The sequence below is a fragment of the Anticarsia gemmatalis genome, chromosome 8 (assembly GCF_050436995.1).
Source record: "Anticarsia gemmatalis isolate Benzon Research Colony breed Stoneville strain chromosome 8, ilAntGemm2 primary, whole genome shotgun sequence".
Classification (NCBI taxonomy): domain Eukaryota; kingdom Metazoa; phylum Arthropoda; class Insecta; order Lepidoptera; family Erebidae; genus Anticarsia; species Anticarsia gemmatalis.
Window position 1 is genome coordinate 8,047,594 of NC_134752.1, and position 17,671 is coordinate 8,065,264.

At 36.5% G+C, this 17,671-nt stretch overlaps 2 protein-coding genes across 3 annotated transcripts in view; one reads left to right on the plus strand and one right to left on the minus strand.

Moving 5' to 3' along the window:
* The first annotated feature begins 3,605 nt into the window (after positions 1-3,605).
* Positions 3,606-11,635, plus strand: LOC142974949 (uncharacterized). Its single transcript, XM_076117526.1, has 8 exons — positions 3,606-3,795; positions 3,948-4,171; positions 5,360-5,470; positions 5,556-5,948; positions 9,245-9,452; positions 9,665-10,169; positions 10,342-10,476; positions 10,987-11,635. The coding sequence occupies exons 2-8, from the start codon at positions 3,955-3,957 to the stop codon at positions 11,122-11,124; spliced, it is 1,707 nt and encodes a 568-aa protein (XP_075973641.1). The 5' UTR covers positions 3,606-3,795; positions 3,948-3,954; the 3' UTR covers positions 11,125-11,635.
* A 172-nt stretch (positions 11,636-11,807) lies between these two features.
* Positions 11,808-17,671, minus strand: part of LOC142974951 (sodium-independent sulfate anion transporter) — a 48,133-nt gene continuing 42,269 nt past the window's right edge. For both annotated transcript variants that reach the window (XM_076117530.1, XM_076117531.1), the window contains exons 9-13: positions 17,515-17,627; positions 16,922-17,095; positions 16,453-16,603; positions 15,419-15,592; positions 11,808-14,769 (exon numbers count right to left, since the gene is read on the minus strand). In XM_076117530.1, coding sequence (XP_075973645.1) covers positions 14,591-14,769; positions 15,419-15,592; positions 16,453-16,603; positions 16,922-17,095; positions 17,515-17,627 — 791 coding nt within the window. In that variant the 3' untranslated portion in view covers positions 11,808-14,590. The remainder of the gene's footprint in view (positions 14,770-15,418; positions 15,593-16,452; positions 16,604-16,921; positions 17,096-17,514; positions 17,628-17,671) is intronic.

The following is a 17,671-nucleotide window of genomic DNA, read 5'->3' on the forward strand; positions in this document are numbered from 1 at the left end:
GTTGTTGCTGCTGTTGTAAATGCTGTAATTTTTATTCACATAGATATGTTATATCCAGCTTATTGAAATAATCTTATTGGTTACTTATTGGTGTTTAAACAATTATAAATTAAATAAAAAATGTAAAATCGTGCATTGATGTGAATTATGTTCTCCAGCTCTTGGTAAATAGTTAATGCATCAATGTTATTAAAGACATATTAAAACACATCGTTAGCCATAAGTGTGTGCAAGTCCTAAAGGAAGTGAGGGACGACTAACACAAATATTCGCCCGTAACTGTGTCACATTGTATGCGAATACGTTGAACTTACGACAAGTGTCGCGATTTGGGGCCCGAGCATTCATACCAGTCGACAATGTGTGTACTGATGTCGTAGCTCAACAAAGAACCAACTAGAATATTAAGCAAAAGACGATGCCAAAAAATTTGTACACTCAATTATTTTTTTTACCCAAAGTTGCGTTTATGTTTATTAAACGTAAATATTGCGAATACATTGCATGTTTCGGCTTCCAGGCGTACATAAATAAAAATGTGGTGAAATCTACTGAACCTACTTTCCGATGTACAAAGAAGACATTAATTGTATCGAACGTTGATATTGTTTAGTTTCGTACAGAATTATTTCAATAATCCCGATACGATTGCTATGTCAGCAGCACAGGCGTCGTGCATACACGACCTGTGCACGCCAGTGTTAGAGACTCGCTTGGAGCGAGAGAAAGTCCTCGGGGTCCATTCACAAGGCGCATACAAATATTTGTGGACGCCTACAATACCAAAAACGAGTTTAGACCTTTCTACCTTCGGTAGCGATGTCGCGATATCGACCTGTATGGCCATGCGCGCTGACATTTTTGTTAATGAGTGTATACAATTTAATAGCTGTAAAACTATAAATTAAGCCATATCAAATTGCATGTAATCGCCGTATCGAGAATTTTTATTTTGGGATTTAATTGGAAATAATATTCGTGTGCACGCCATTGCTTGCTTGAAATATTGGAATGAAATCGAGAAACACTATACAATTTTAAACGTTCTTGCAGCGATGATTTTCACTGATAGAAGATGATACAATCATTATGAACATTGAAGTAACTACAAGACAAACATGAGAAGCACGTCATCGCTTATCACAAAATTAGAAGGAAAAGCTTATGTAAACATTTACTTTGAACAGCTGTTTAGATTATTCTCAATCTCTACTTTTTCTTAGAACTTCCTGAACTTTCTAGTGTAGACAAAACTCGTATAGTTTGTCGTGACTTGTCATTTCCACTTGACGTGACAATGTTTATCTTAGATCGTGACTCAGTTGATTGTATGTTTTCTATCATACAAAAATGTTATTATATGAAACATAGGAAAGTAATATGGCTTTTGTTTTCGTTGCGCTTATAATTTTTCCTGTAGAATTAACTTTGGTGAATTTGGCTTGTAGATTACAGGTTCAACAATAGTATGGGATATAGCTTTTACGAAAATGTTAGTAATAATATCTAGCTTCAATCCAATAAATAAACTAATTTAAAAAATATATATTTACGTTGCAATTCCATCTGATAAACTTGTATTTATCCTAAGATAGTAAAACAGATATAACTTTTCTCTTAAACTGCCTAAATGAATGAGTTTTCGTAGTAATTCTTCAATTACCTCATGCGAGAAACTATTGTCCACTTCAGTAATTGGTTATCTCGATAATATTGAAGTTAATTGCATAATTTCGTCGATAATGCGGTCGTTTATGTTCACACGCATTTGTGTGATTGCATCTCATGCATTTATTGCTTACGAACACTGGAAATATTGTATGTCTTATTTATCAATTATTGAGTAATTGATCTTTTACTTTGTTTTTAGGCACAATTATGGTGTACTGTTTGAAGTTTAAAATAGGTTTAAGACGATATCTTTGTATTGAAGATTTGAATGGGCCCACTTTCTTGTAATCTATACTAATATTATAAAGCTGAAGAGTTTGTTTGTTTGATTGTTTGTTTGTTTGTTTGTTTGAACGCGCTAATCTCAGGAACTATCGGTCCGATTTGAAAAATTCTTTCAGGGTTAGAAAGCCCATTTATCGAGGAAGGTTATAGGCTATATATCATCACGCTACGACCAATAGGAGCAGAGTAACAGTAAAAAATGTTACAAAAACGGGGGAAATGTTGACTCATTCTCTCTTATGTGACGCAAGCGAAGTTGCGCGGGTCAGCTAGTGAAATATAAATTGACTTAAAAGGTATATTTTGTTTTTAAGCACTACATTTATTATTAATACATACTTTCGTAATGTAATGTTGTTGCCGCTTATTGTTACATGTGTGTCAAGAAATAGCAGTTGCCGAACAAAAGAGGAAATATTAAAAAGCATGTTTCACGCAATTTAAAGCGCCGCTCGTTTGTTAACAATAAATATAACAAATTACCGCACTTTAGCAAGTTAAAAAAGTGAAATTATTTTTTGGAGTTCCTTAAGTGACAGTTGCGTAGTCCTTCCGACATCAAAAAAAGACAAGAATGTTCAATAAAATGATCAAAATGCCATATGAAGGAATATTTGCTTGAGGGTGACTGTGCATGTAGAGATATTTTTTTTTATTTTGAAATGATCCAGGAAGAAATTAAAGGATTTTTTGATTTTAACAGATTTCAATTAATTCTTTTTTATACGTCTTTACGCTTTCTTATAGAACCCAATGTGCAACATTTCGGTTCACACTTAACCAAAATGTACAACATTACAAGCAAGTGATTAAATAATTCTATGTATGCTGTGTTGCAAAACTTATATGTCCATACTTAACGCCCACGTTTTCGTTTTTACGTCACGTTATCAATAGCACTTAAAGCGCGTTTACACACATAACCTTAAGTGAAAGTATGGGGCCGGTCCCCTCATACTAATGTTCAAAATGTTTAAAGATTCTGACACAATACAGGCCGCTCGCACATTTCTCCAGTGAGACACGACAAGTCCGTAAATAAGCTGAATAAATTAATCAATCGGACCTAACCAACCCATCTTCGTATGCCATAGATTAAGAAAAACCAGATTTTCGCAATACATTATGAATGAAAAGAGGACTGGTTTATAACAATTTTGATTCTTTACCTGATTGCTTTATGAATAAGTGAAAGCTTTAGTGACTAATGGTTTTGGTTTGCAATATGCAAAACATGTTCCGCTGAAATGATTGTAAAAGTTGCAAAATACAACGCTTTTGGAATGCCCGGAGTTAAAATGTGGTGGAAGGAAATGACTAAGTAAAAACTTGCATCTGCGGTCTGACAAAGAAAAGTTTGCGCAGCCGACCTTTCAGCTCTGAAACATTGACATCTCTGTAAAATGAATCAAAAAATGTTATGTCTCTCATAGATCGTAAAACAATAAATGATAATCATGTTTAAAATTAACTCATGACACCTTTATTTTAATAGCTAATTAAGACTATGAGGAAATGTCGTTATGAGAAAAAGTGGGGAAAAAATCTTAAAAGACGTATCTAAAAACCAATGCAGACGATAGGTATAAAGGGGACTACCACGGTGTGCTTCTGTGTATTCATTGATCTGTGTCGGCGGCGACTACCATCACTACTTTCCTTCGCTGCGTGTGTGACGTAACTCTATAAAAGAGTGCGCGGTGAAGACGCCGCCGCTATACCGTTTCCGCTCGCCACGCTCGGCCATAGCGTCCCGTACACCGGCACTGAAGGACGCGAGCGGAACCTCTTCCGCTAGAGCCCACACGGACTCAACAGTGACAGACAGTTAGTCAAAAGGTGAAGTGTCAAGGACATGAGTGCATGTGATTGTGTTCGTGATAAGTGTTGTGATATCGTGATAGCAACAGTGGTCTGGTGGTGGGTCGGCTCGGCACTGTCGCGGTCGCGATGCTCCCGGTGATGTAATTAAAGGTGTGTGTTTGTTTCAGATACGAGATGAGGTCGTTGTTCTTGTTAGCGGCTTTGTGCTGCCTAGTGTTGTCAGCTTGCGGTAGTCCTGTCGCTCGCCCGGAGGATGACACAGAAGTGAAGGAAGTAGGAAGACAGTCCGCCGCGGCTGCTGCGGCGCCAGCTGCGGCTGCAGACGACGATGACGACGACGACGATGATGACGATGATGATGACGACGTCGACATCGACGAGGCGCTAGGAGGTCAGTAACACTTTATATACAACTTAACATAAAAGAGTAAAGGGAGAACAAAATTAAGTTCAAAACATTAGCTGAAAAAAGCTATGGTTGATTTTCAGAAATGTTGATCGTTTTTGAGAAAATAAGCCAATATTGCGATTAAAAATGTTGCGATAACTCGAAAATTATATGACATATGACCTAAGTCTAATTGAACCTTGTTAGGTCTGATGTTTCGAAAATAGAAATTAATTTGTGAAAGGTTTGATTTATTAGCCACTTTATTGTTGTACCGTTGAAATGAACTGAGGATGTAACGGTAGATATAATAAATACATCTCGTGAGATATACGCTCAACTGCTTCTGTACCAGAAGCAATAAAACATCAACGGATAACAGCACTCGAGCTTGATGGTCAATCATCAGGAGAGAATATATTGCGTTTTATGGAACACCTGCATAATTGTTCCGCAAATAGAATGGTAATAGCTCGATAAATGATTCAAGCATACCTGAACACTTAAGAGCAATTTGCATCTATAATTTACGACTTAATAATGCCTGCTTGACTACTTCAATAAACTTCAGAGTAGACGTATTACTTCGAAAATTGACTTCGTTGATAGCAAATAAATCTTAATTCAGCTATAAATATTTCTCTATACATTCATATCCATAAATATTTTTAACTATATAATGTCTTTTAACTCATAAAGATTCTTATAATAATTTAATGTGTGAAGAAATTGGTCATATGAATTTGTAGCATTCAACGAACACACTGCGTTACGGTAAAAGTGTTACGTTTCATCGATAAAAATTCCTTAGAATCAGGACGCGGCGGGGCCAATGCGGAATGCGAGCAGCGTGACAGGCGCTCTCAATCGTTAATTAATTCAAACAGAAAGACTCAATCAGAGAAATTGACGCTCCCCTGCTTTCTAGCTACGAAAGCCTCGCTTAGGACGTCACGCACCGAGAGACGGTGGCGCGCGACTCTGATTAACTGTTTGTTTAACAGTTCATTGGAGTTGAGTGCAGTAATGTGCTAATAATAATAATAAGCAGTAAAGCGGAGCAGTTTATTATAGGTGTTAATTTACGTGCGTACAAAATATGTACGATATCGGTAAAGCATTAGAATTGTCTGATTCTATTTAAGTGTCATTGTTCTCGTCAGGGTTGTTCTGATTTTATATTTTTTACAGATGCAGATGACGACGACGACGATGACGATGATGACGATGAGGAATCTGACGACGATGATGATGATGATGATGACTACCTCGAAAGATTCTTCGACGACATCTTAGGTGGAGGTAAGGAACTGAATACCTGAAAGTTAAATCTCGTCAGTTGGGCTTAAAACGATAACGTGTTTAATACTACTATTTTGTCTCACAGACGATGATGACGATGACGATGATACACCAGCGGCCGTCCAACCCGTTGTCGCACCCGCCGATACAGTCGCAGCTGCACCTGCCCCTGTCGCTAGCGCCTCTGAGGAAGCCGCGGCTGTCGCCGAGGAAGCCGACGCTGAGGGAGAAGTGCCCACAGAAGGCGAAGAGACCGAGGCACAGAAGGAACCCGCTAGCGCTGAAGTAGAGGCTCCCACCGAGGCCGTCGCCGCCGAAACCGAGGCCGAGGATGACGATGATGATGACGATGACGGCAGCATCGACCCGCTCGAGGGCGACGACGACGACGACGACGACGACGAGGCCGAGGACGACGACGACGACGATGACGACGATGATGTACTCGGCGACGCGCTCGGCAGGAAAAAGCACTCACGTGAGTCTAAAAAGCTGAAGGCGGGCGTCGCGGCGTATGTAAAAAAGGCGGGGAAAAAAGCCAACCACCTCGGTAAAGTAAAGAAAACCAAAGCGTCATCCGCCGCGGCAGTCGCCCCTGAACACAAAAAGTTCAGATAGTGAGTAGGCGGCGTCGAGTCCCGGGCGAGCCAGCCCTTCATCCACCTGAGAGACCTCCGCGGTCCCATCCTTTAGCTTAGCTATTTATTGACTATTTATTTATTCTATTTATTTTATTTATTAAGTGACGTGTGTTTGATGTGTGAAAGTGTAAGTATGGTACCGAGAAAGTTAAAGTTAAATTAATGTCTAGATCATGTCACATTGGTCTCGTGGCAATTTATTTGAAATAAATCTGTTGTTCTAATTTATGTGTGAAATTTTTTATCTCACCTTCACGACGATTTGTGCGTCATAATTGTACACATCATACTAAACACAATGTTGTACATTATTAACTTTATCAGTCGTACATCGGTCAGAAAACTAGTTGCCTGTTCTATCTCGGTGTCAACTAATCGAGTGACATTATCTAGTGATATTAATTTAATTTTTATTGTAGTAATAAATTGTATACTAGTCAGCTTCAGCTATTTATACTCCTTCTACCCTAATCCATAACTGTTACATATGTTTATAAACTTATGTTTCAATAATATACATATATAATTGCTTTATCTCCCATATTATCTCCATAGTACATATACGTAGCAGTATTGTTTAGAATTAAAATATAGATATTAATAACTAGCCTTTTGACCGATTTATGTATGTATTATAACGCACAAATATCCTTCTACCCCTATATATCCACTCCTTATCCTTATCCGACTAATGCTAAGAAAAATAAATTATATATACATGCTTATCATGATCGTGACTCAATGATGAGATACGGGCTCTATCGAATGATGAGAAGTAGAAACTGCGCCGATGTCCAGGTGGCGGCGCAGGCTCAGGCGCGGTGCCGCGGCGGGCGGTGTATCGCTCGACAAGGAACTGGTCGCGGGAGTATGTATGTTACGAGGTCGGCCGTCCACTGCCCGCTTACTTTCCCAACCGGAGCTCGAGCGATGAACCCGCCCGATTTCTTCTACAACCTTGACACTTTCTTTGACCTTGCTCTGTCCGCGCCCAGGAGCGACCTTGACGAATATTCGAGCATTATTTCTAAACGACTGATAGAAAGTAAATCGAAATAAATTTTTACTCTCACTTAATGACGAAACCGCGAAATTTGCGTACCGAACGTCCGGTACAGTGAAAACAACATAATGAGATGCGAAAAGAGAAATTTTAAAATATTTGCTGTCGTGAAACGCTGGGAGTGTCGCGAGGAAGTCATACACAACCTAAATGGAACTCGTTTCTTGCCACACATAGGCACTCGTACGACCGCTGAATATATTGCCTTCCTTTTACGGAAATCATAGCTTTACAATTCTCACAAGCATAGTAAGATACCTCGGAGATGATAATTACTCCGGTATAACTCTTAGCTATACAGGTTGCGCAATTATAAAGATCATAACCGTCTACATAGTTATTAACTTATTATAAACATATGTCATGAGAAACAATGTGAAGAACTAGGTATGTAATTATTAGAATTTTAGCCTGACTCCATGTTCAAGTGGTATAAAAGTAAGCCGTAATTAGATTTCTTCGAATGTGCGTGGCACGGCACGCAGTTTCTTTTACGTGTGGAAAATAGAAAATCCACCGTTGACTGGGCGTATTAATTGTGAACGACGATTAGAATTCAAGTGGGGCTCCGAGAGACCGATACAGTTAGTTCGCGTGCGTTCGGCATAACGTGGTTAGAATCAGGTGTGGGTTTCAGTTGAATAATTATCAAGTGTGCGCTACGGCCATACCTGCATGATCGTACTGTATACGCAAATAATAATTTAAGCCCATTTAAATAAGACGACGTGAACGAATGACCGTCGAAAGAGAAATTTATTAATGAAGTTTCCCTTGAGGTCGTACGCGTTCTGTTTGGCAAGTCAATGGACTCATTTACATATTTAGTTCTATAAGAGCGATTGACCCACAATTTAAAGGGACATTGTGTCAATCATATGTAAATAGTTCTAAAGGTTGCCTTTTAGCGATAGATAGCGATTATATTTTTCCGAACAGAACAAGATCTTTACTGAGTCCAAAAGCAATTGTTATATTGTAGTGCATACCTATATCATTTTACAATGCTCGAGAATCAATTGATCGATCAGCATAATAAGTTCATTCCGTCACACGAAATTTTTGAATGAATGCTCGAAATTAAATGATGAATCGTACACAATTCACGATTGTTCACCTAACAGTTCGACTTTTGTTGTTTTCTTCTAATAGATAATCGCTGATTTTCGACTGCCAAACAAACGTCTTTGTTTCTTATTGTTAGCCTAGAGTACAATAAAGTCATCGAGGTAAATCTAAATAAGATATAATAGGTCAATATTAATATGATTGAACTTTGTTTCAATACAAATGAATGATTGACAGACTTGATAACATCATAAGTAGTACTTAAATAAACAGTCACGTTTTAAGTGCCACGTACGGTGCCACGCCACAAAGCAATGGTTTAAAACAAATTTTCACTTATAAGCAATTGCATCCTACGATATATTTTGTTCTCAAGTCTCACATACAGTAAAACAAACAAAAAGCGAAGTGAGTAATGTAATTATCACAAGCACATATTATACTTGAGTCAATGTACCATTTGGTTACGTGTTAAACGCTAATTAAGTGAAGTTATTTCAGTAATTACTATAAACACCGCGGAAATAGTTAACTGTTGTTTTCATGTTGCCTGATAGATATAACACAGGCTTATAGTCAATGTAATTAGTTTATACTTCGGAACTAATGCAATAGAATCGAGGAAAGGCATCAACGTTGCGAATTATTAGTTTATGATACAGAGCAATGAACTCGTAACGGAGGAGCAATCTTGACATACTTACGATTGTTTTATCAATAGTTTTTGATCATAAGATTTCGGGCGTAAGTCAAAATCAAGGCCTCACCCCTCTCTCATAACGGGAGGAGACTCTCGCCCAGCAGTGGGACAATAATGGGTAAAAATCATTTGTTTATTTAGGTTTTCAAATAACATATACTCGAAACGAAGGCACGATCATATTTACTATCTACTATAATATCACGAAAGTAATCGTTCATTGAAGACATATGACACGAATCATTGACAATCTATCTATTGAGTTATGAATACAAATTGCTTACCCAACAAACATTTAACAGGCGCACTTAAGGAAGATACAACGAATAAGCCGGCGACAGTGCCCGCTATCTACATCGTCAAGTACAATCGTTTCGTCGACAATATTCTGGAGAAAATGAACGATATTCTCAGAACGTCGTATGATCCCGTCAACGTGAAACTACAACCGATCGACGCTAACAAGAAGAGCTCCAAACCAAAGAAAACTAATAAGAACAAGCCGAAGAGGTAAGATATAAAAGAGTTAAAACTTTCCAACTGGATAGGTTACAGTTAGATAATATACAACAAAATGCATACATTTCGGTGCAAATATCATAAAAAGAGCTTAGAGAAAACCAAAATCTTAACAGGTATAAATATCAATTTTCGAAAAAGTATCTTCTCACGTCACGTCAAAATGGTCTTTCAATAAGATATTAATGAAAATTAAACTTTAGGAAATCATCTACTAAAAAGAAGAACTCAGGCCGTGGAAGCACTACCACTAAAAGCATTGAGAAACAAGTTGAGGTCACCGAAGTTCCCGAACTGGTAAAAGAAGAAAACACTCAGACTAATGAAGTGAAACCTAACGAGGTTGTTGTAGAACAGACTCCAGTAGCCGAGGCAGTGGAATCTAGGGCTAACAAAGACAAGGGCACTGAGAAGGCTAAACCTACAACTATTAGAACTAAGCCGCCAGCGAAGCCGGTTGCTAAGCCGCCTACAAAGACTACCAAGCCAAAACCTAAGCCCAAGCCTACTAAGTCCACGACAAAGAAGCCGCCAACTAAGAACAAGACTAAAACTTCTGAGAAGAGCAAGCCCAGGGCTAAGGGAACACTGTACGGTCTGTCTTCTTTGAGAAGGACTGGAGATGTCGCTGTTAGCATCATGGCTGACCATACCACTGTCAAGAGCAACTTTGCTGTCGGCCCACTGATACTGAGGGTTCAGAAAGAGGTAGGTTTATTTTTTCTGTATGATTAATGCATATCTTTCTTTGCTTCTTTGGTTTCCGTTAACTGTTTTAATACATTTTGTGTAGTAAATTAAGAAAAAAAAGGACTTTAATGAGTTTAAAAACTGACTTGTTTATGTGTATCAGCTGTTAAACTTTTTCATTTGTTACTAGGTTGGTCATGGAGCCAAGAAAGACATTAGATCGGCAACAGCAACTACAGCGGAGATGATTGGCAAACTAACTCTGAGAGTCAACAACCAGGGCGTCGCTTCTCTACACACCATCAAAGTTCTTCAGCCTAAACAGGTAACTTATTTAACTGAACTATTGACAAAATAGATCGCATTAAAAATGTCTAACAGTTGTTAGTGTTTCGTACTTCGACTAATACAGGAATTTGTTCTATATAGTTCCTACAAGAGCGTTGATTATATTATTTGTTCGACAAGTGTAGTCGTGTGTTACCAATTCTGGAATTTGAATGGACATTGTGTTATTTGGTTGTAGGTTTATTAAGAAAACTGAGTAACATTTACACAATCAACAATACTTTACATTGACATGCAACTAGTGAATATTCAACAAGAACGATTATCCGTCACGATCATAAATAACTGTATCCACTTTGTTACAAATTATTGCTTGCAGTGGTTGATGATAAACGATTCATAACGTACAACAAAATAAGAAGTTATTTAGATGTTTTAATTTATTTAACTACCAGTTTAGTTAGAGCTTAAAGTTTATTACACATTCTTCATTATGTCTGGTGTTTTTGTATTTCTTTTTATACTGAATCAATTTATATTTCTGCAGGTCCGAGTAGACAGCAATAACGAACGTACTCGGGAACTAGTTTGGCAGCGCAGCGCAAGGATAGCCCACGTTGTTTCAGAGAAACTACTCTCAGCTTCTAAACCCATGTTCCACCAGCAAACTGTTGTCAAACAATAGATTTTAAACCTTATTTCACAGCGTTAATGTCTAGTTTGTAATGAAACTTAGCTGTTCAGAGGTATGGTGACGGGATATTAAACATTGCATTTAAGCAGCCGACTCGTCAGATGCGTAGTTTAAAATATATGCCAGAGACTGACATCTACGTTGAAAGACTAAGCAGTTATATAAGAATTTTCACATTCAGTTTAGTCTTCACATTTTATGAAAACACTTGTACAACTTTTGAAAAAATGCAAAATACGCCTTTGAATTGTCGGTTAGTTGAATTGACTGATTGTTAGAATATTATTTATTTTCTATATTTGCAAGGAATTTAAGAGTATTTTTAACACTGGCAAGACTTATGATACTCATTATTTTTAGTAAATAGTCAGAAAATGCATTTACTATTTGTAACTTAATGGTGCTAAGATTTTAATAAGATAGTACATGTAGGCAAGTACATAGTTTTTTTACGATGTACATTATTTATTTTGATTAAATATATTTTTATTTTACATGATCATTTATGGTTTTATTTTTCCCACACATCCCTTCCACAACACAGAGATTTTATATTAAGATCGATTTAGTAGAGCTAAGATCCTTGTATGCTATAAATTACCTGAAACTTATGAGAGTGTCAGTATCACTTTTGTTGTAAAACAAATGGGTGTAAATAAAAGTAAAGTTTATATTGTAAAAAATGTATTTCCAATAGTGTGCATGCAGTCCATTTCCAAAATTCACTGTTAAACTGTCAATATTTGTCTATTACATAAATTCAGAACAAATCCACTCTTGTGCTTATATTGCTATTTATAACGAACTAAATGCTGCAGAGAGCAATAAACATACTTATAAAACTTATACTTAAAATAGCATCAAAATAATACTTATAAATAAAAACTCACTGTGTCTATAAGTAGTCAAAAACTTAAAAAAATAAGGTAAAATATTTATTAGAAAACACCTCAATCATAAATGAAATTTACATAAAAATATTTTTGAGCTTTAAATAAAGTTGCAGTTGTTGTGTTGTTATTGTACTTTATTATGTATCTGATAAAGTGATTTAAAAAAGAATTGAATATTAAAATTTTATTAATTGTGCGTAATATTATAATTGAAACGTTTTCTAATAAATACAAAACTTCACGACGCATAAAAGGCATCGCAACGTTATACGAACATTATTCGATTCTCACAAACGTTTTGACACCAAATCGAATATATTTATCGATTTTGAATCGATCATTCGCATCTCTAAATGTTTAGTAGACGCTCACATCTTTGGTACTGTTCACTTTTATGCCTTCGAGACTTACAGGGCTTATATAATTTGGAACAAATAAAAACAACTTAAGTAACAAATAGGAATTTTTGAAAATAGGATTCATACACCACAGTTATGTTAATGCCCAATTATAAATATTTGGATAGCCCGTTACTAATCTTAAACTGCAAAAAAACATTACCAATATATTTAGCACTTATTTTGATCAACACATTTTTATATTGCATCTCATTCGCCGATTCCTTCGGCTAACTTCGGGTTGCTTTCGGGTCCCAAACGCCCGTAATATTATTTGCTAATTCAAACATAAGGTCTAGTTTATTTCATATTTTCTTACACTGACTGAGAATCACATTATTCACAGAATAGCGTCCTACGCTTTTTGATATTACTCTACGTACCCATTAAACAACTAACAAACAGTTTAACAAAAATATGATCTCTCACTCTTTTTATGGAAGAAAGACAAAGATGGCAGATTTATTTTCTGTACTTAATTTGGTAATTGTGTAAAAGGCTTTAATTCTAAATTATTACGTCAATAATTCTGTACAAATTCTATTACTATTGGCAATTGCTACGGACAATGGAAAGACTTGAAAGGTAGATATAGATTAAATATCATCTTTACTAATAAACCACAAACATCGTTTGACTAAACAACGCAATATTTTATATGCAAGCGTCTCAAGAACAAAATGTCCTAACAGTTATCATTTCTCTATTGAAATTGGACTTTAAAGCAGTTACATAAAGCTGAGAATCGCGTGGCAAATATTCAGGCATTCTAAGGTTAATTTACGTCGCGTATTTTCACGCACTCAACCGTGTAATAAGAGTCGCATTTCTCTAAGACTTACGATGTATTAATTGTCTTCAATTAATAAACACGTCACATGATTATTCGTATTTAAAATGGAGGCTTTTTTATACGAAATATATTGAATACACTTAGCATTTGTAATGAAAACGATATTTCGTTTATTAGTAAAGGACTTAGGTCGATAGAGAGTATGGAAATTGGCAGTGGAAAGCTGTTGAACGAAGAACGACAAAGTTATGTTTGAAGTCAATAAGCATTGAGCGTTAAAATTTTCAAAACAATACAGAAACGAAGCCTAACTGCAAAAAAACAATAAACCGTTACGTTTATGTCACATGTCACAACAATATTTCCGTTGAAAACTTTTCCTGAGATATATTTTTTTTTTATAATTCCATTTTAATGTAACTTATTGATAAGTTATTGAGATGAATTTAGACCCTTATGTAATCCACTATTTTGGCTAGGCTTTGTAACTATAGTGTGTCGAAAATTTGATTGCAGACAGTAGAAATTTCAATGCTGATAGTTAAAAAGGATAAAATAATCAATAAAATTATTTACATTTTGTGTTTAGTGTGAAATAGTAGCAGTAGATATAAAGTGTAAATCGTATGTGCTTGTAAAGAGTGACAGCCTTTCAGTAAGTAGCTAAATAAATTGCGTAATAAAAAGATATTTCATCAGCCGCGCTATAACGAATTAAATACATATACGATAGAGATTAATTCGTATGTCAAGAGAATTGGAACAAACGGATACATTTTTGTAGTTTATGTAGAAAGCATAAATTCCATTTGAAAATTAAGGAAGGCATATTATATAATACGGTAAGTACATAAGTAAAAATAAGTACTCAAAAATTCTCCAACCCTTATTTGTAAGCGTATTGGACATATTATCTAGCCCCGCTCTCATTCCGGGAGGGGAACTCTGCCCAGCAGTTGGACAGTATAGATTTATTAAATACTGCCAAAAATCACTGGGTAAACCTTAACAAATTATTCACAAACCCTCCCTCGAAAAGCACTCCATCCATTGATGGAAAATTCATGATAAGCTACTAAGTACATTTTGAGTTTATCGCAATTCGACAGCCAATCGCGGCGATGCGTCTTTGTTTTATTACTTATAGTGATAATATATCCACTACTACTATACTTGCTACACAAACTACAAAAAGTAAAACAAAAATAAAATTTTCATTAAGTACTTTCTAAGTGTCGGACAAACTTAAGTAGGAACTATTTATATAAACTAAGGGAGACAAAAGTCTTACACACTACAATAATAATAATAATATATCTACACACGCACACATATAAAGTACACAAACTACACAATACCTACTTATAAAACGGTCACGTGTCATTATTGACAGTTTTGATAGTTCCGTTTTTGTACAACAGAGGGACATTGTTTTGTTCGTCAGCAATCACTATTTCCGTGACGTCATCGTCGCTTTGTTTCAACGAGTCGTAGTTAGGCGGCGGCGTGTGCTCTTTGGTCATTATTGGTAGAGGTATCTGGCCGGTTAGACCTGTAAACACATAAAACATATTATTTAAGACATTTTCAAAATGATATTTCAACAAACACTAGATGGCAGCACTTGTATATCAGACTAGCTGACCCGCGCAACTTCGCTTGCAACATAAGAGAGAATGCGTCAAATTTTCCCCGTTTTTGTAACATTTTTTACTCGTACTCTGCTCCTATTGGCCGTAACGTGATGATATATGGGCTATGTAACACTGAAATAATTTTTCAAATCGGAACAGTAGTTCCTGAGATTAGCCCGTTCAAACAAACAAACAAACTCTTCAGCTTTATAATATATAGTATAGATAGTATAGATGACAGCAAAACTGTAAGGGTGTTTTTAACAAATCCCAACGACGACTGACTAATAAGTGTAGCCTGTGTAGCCACACTATAAATGCTTTTAATTTAGAGTTACAGAAACTTATAGTGGTCTTTACACTTCGGTATACCAGAGCGGTGCCCCAACACAGTTTATCCTCTCTGGTAAACCTGAATTCGTATATGTCTTTACGATGGAAACAACTACAAAAAAAAAATCCACAATAAAAAAAATTGTATAGCGTCAACCTGGATGTAAATCAATACAAGTAGACTGTTAGGACAGCAGTATTCTAGTACACATCGCTTTAATATTAACTACTCACCATGCAACGTAGAATCAAGTTCAGCATGTGTAAGTACAACAACGACGTTGGAGCCAGCACCGCTGAAGACTGCCGCGACTGATGCCCGCGGCGCTAGTAGCACGAGCGGTTGTCCGCGGGCCGCTAGTGAACTTGATAGAGCGCAGATGCCTTTAGCTGCTGTGAAGTCCGCGCCTGAAATAATATTTTTTGGTTAGTAAGTGAATTTAGTAAGTACTTATAACTTTAAGAAAGGATGTTGTAAGAATTTTTACGTACATGAATACATAAAATCGCGCCTTCTTTCCATGGGGGAAGGAAAGACACCAGAGAACAAGACATCACCCACATGGTCTGTGTATGTCTTTCTAGCGCGTTCCTCCCCCCTGCGTCGCCCACAGTGAATTACAATTTTTATTTTGTCTGTACTCTGTACTTGTATGACTAAGTAAACCTATTTCTACGATTGGTAACACGGCTCATACTCATGAGTCAATGACCTTATCACATCAAGTTCCACCAGTGGTAGGGAGGCTGCGTATCAATTGGCCATAGTTAAACGGAAACGATCCAACCCACACAGACGTAGTTTCGAGATATTTAACTTTAAAGTTCAGATCGTATTCCGTCATTGATTCTCCACTTTAATTTTGGGGACTAACTCAGGACTATAACTTCATGGCGGGTTTGAATTTTACTTGGATTGTTTTCGTGATATTAAAATTTTAACTTCAAGGAGTGTTTTAATAGTGTGGGTTGGATCCTTTCCGTTTAACTATGGCCAATTGTGAAATCATATTTTTTCTTCAGGGCCAGGCAGTCAATATTTTACTGTCCGGAATTTCATGATAATAAACTAAGTCCTATTAAATGTTAATTTATCATAAATCGTTTTACTATCAATAAGCCAATAAATAATAATATCTACCTCCTTCCTAGTTTGAATCTCTAAATTTCAAAACAGTACAATAAATATTATAATAACAAATTCTTAAGCCTTAATAAAGCTTAGCTCCTTAATAAAATCGTAAGTTGATATTTATATAGTTTCGTACCTAGTACATATCGACAGTCGATAACAACAGGCATGCTGCAGCCGCCCTGTTTCTTAGCAGCTCGCTCCACGTACTGACGGATGTACTCCACACCGGGGAAGTACAGGCTGTTGCCAACTGTCACTAAGACGTAGCTGAATCCGGAGGAATTCTGAAATGAATTAAAAGTAGTTAAATAATATGCTATGGTTAATAGGAAGATTATGTAAAGTAACATCGGTATTTCAGAGGTATCAGTAAATCAAACTATATTCAACCAGCTCTATACACAAACGAATAATTCAGTACATTTATATAATACACTCACACAATTTAGTTATCAGAGAACGCCTTTCATTTCAAAGAATTTAATAAAAAATATTGAAGAAGTATGCCATAGAACTAAATAGCGACATGTTATAAGAATTGATTGTTATAAAGTTAAACAAAAATTACGTAATAAATTTTTGAACTATTTAAGCAAACTCACAGTAACAATCTCTGCTTCCAGCTGTGGTCTTGCACTAGGGTACAACAACAGTATCACATTAACAGCAACCCCCGCAAGGATTCCCAGCTCCACTCCAACAGACAGACACAGGGCAAACGTCGCAAATGCAGGCACAAGATCTGCGCGCCGCGACCGCCACATTGGTTTTACTACCTGAGGAGAGAAAAACAAAGTATAGGTTAGCTTTGATTACATTAAGTGGAAAGCTATTTAAAAGTGGTTATATCATTCCTTTAAACTTGATTATTGTATCTTAATAGACACGTATACGTAAGAACGGATACGTGTACGAGCATGCCCGCACTATGACATTTGTCGTGTACACGTGTACGAGTATACGCATTAAATGCCCTCAGTCTTGTCTTTTACAACTGTTTATGTTGGTAGATTTAAGCGACTAATTAGAAAAAAAAATAACAGGCGTCTTGTGGTTATCATTAAAAGGAAAAGCGATCGATTGTAGGTAAAACTACACCTAATTTTGATCGAATACAGACAAACTCAAAATCGAATCCGGAACAGCACACATCTCATTATCAAACATAACACAGCTGATAACATGTTATAGTTACCTCATATTCTATCATGAACACCACAGCACATATAACGACGGCGGCCAGCGACGCCTTTGGAATGAAGTAGAAGTATGGCGTCAGTAGACTGAGCGCCAACAGCACCAAAATACCTGCAAACAGAATAAATATAAATTTTAAAGGACGTATTTTTCAC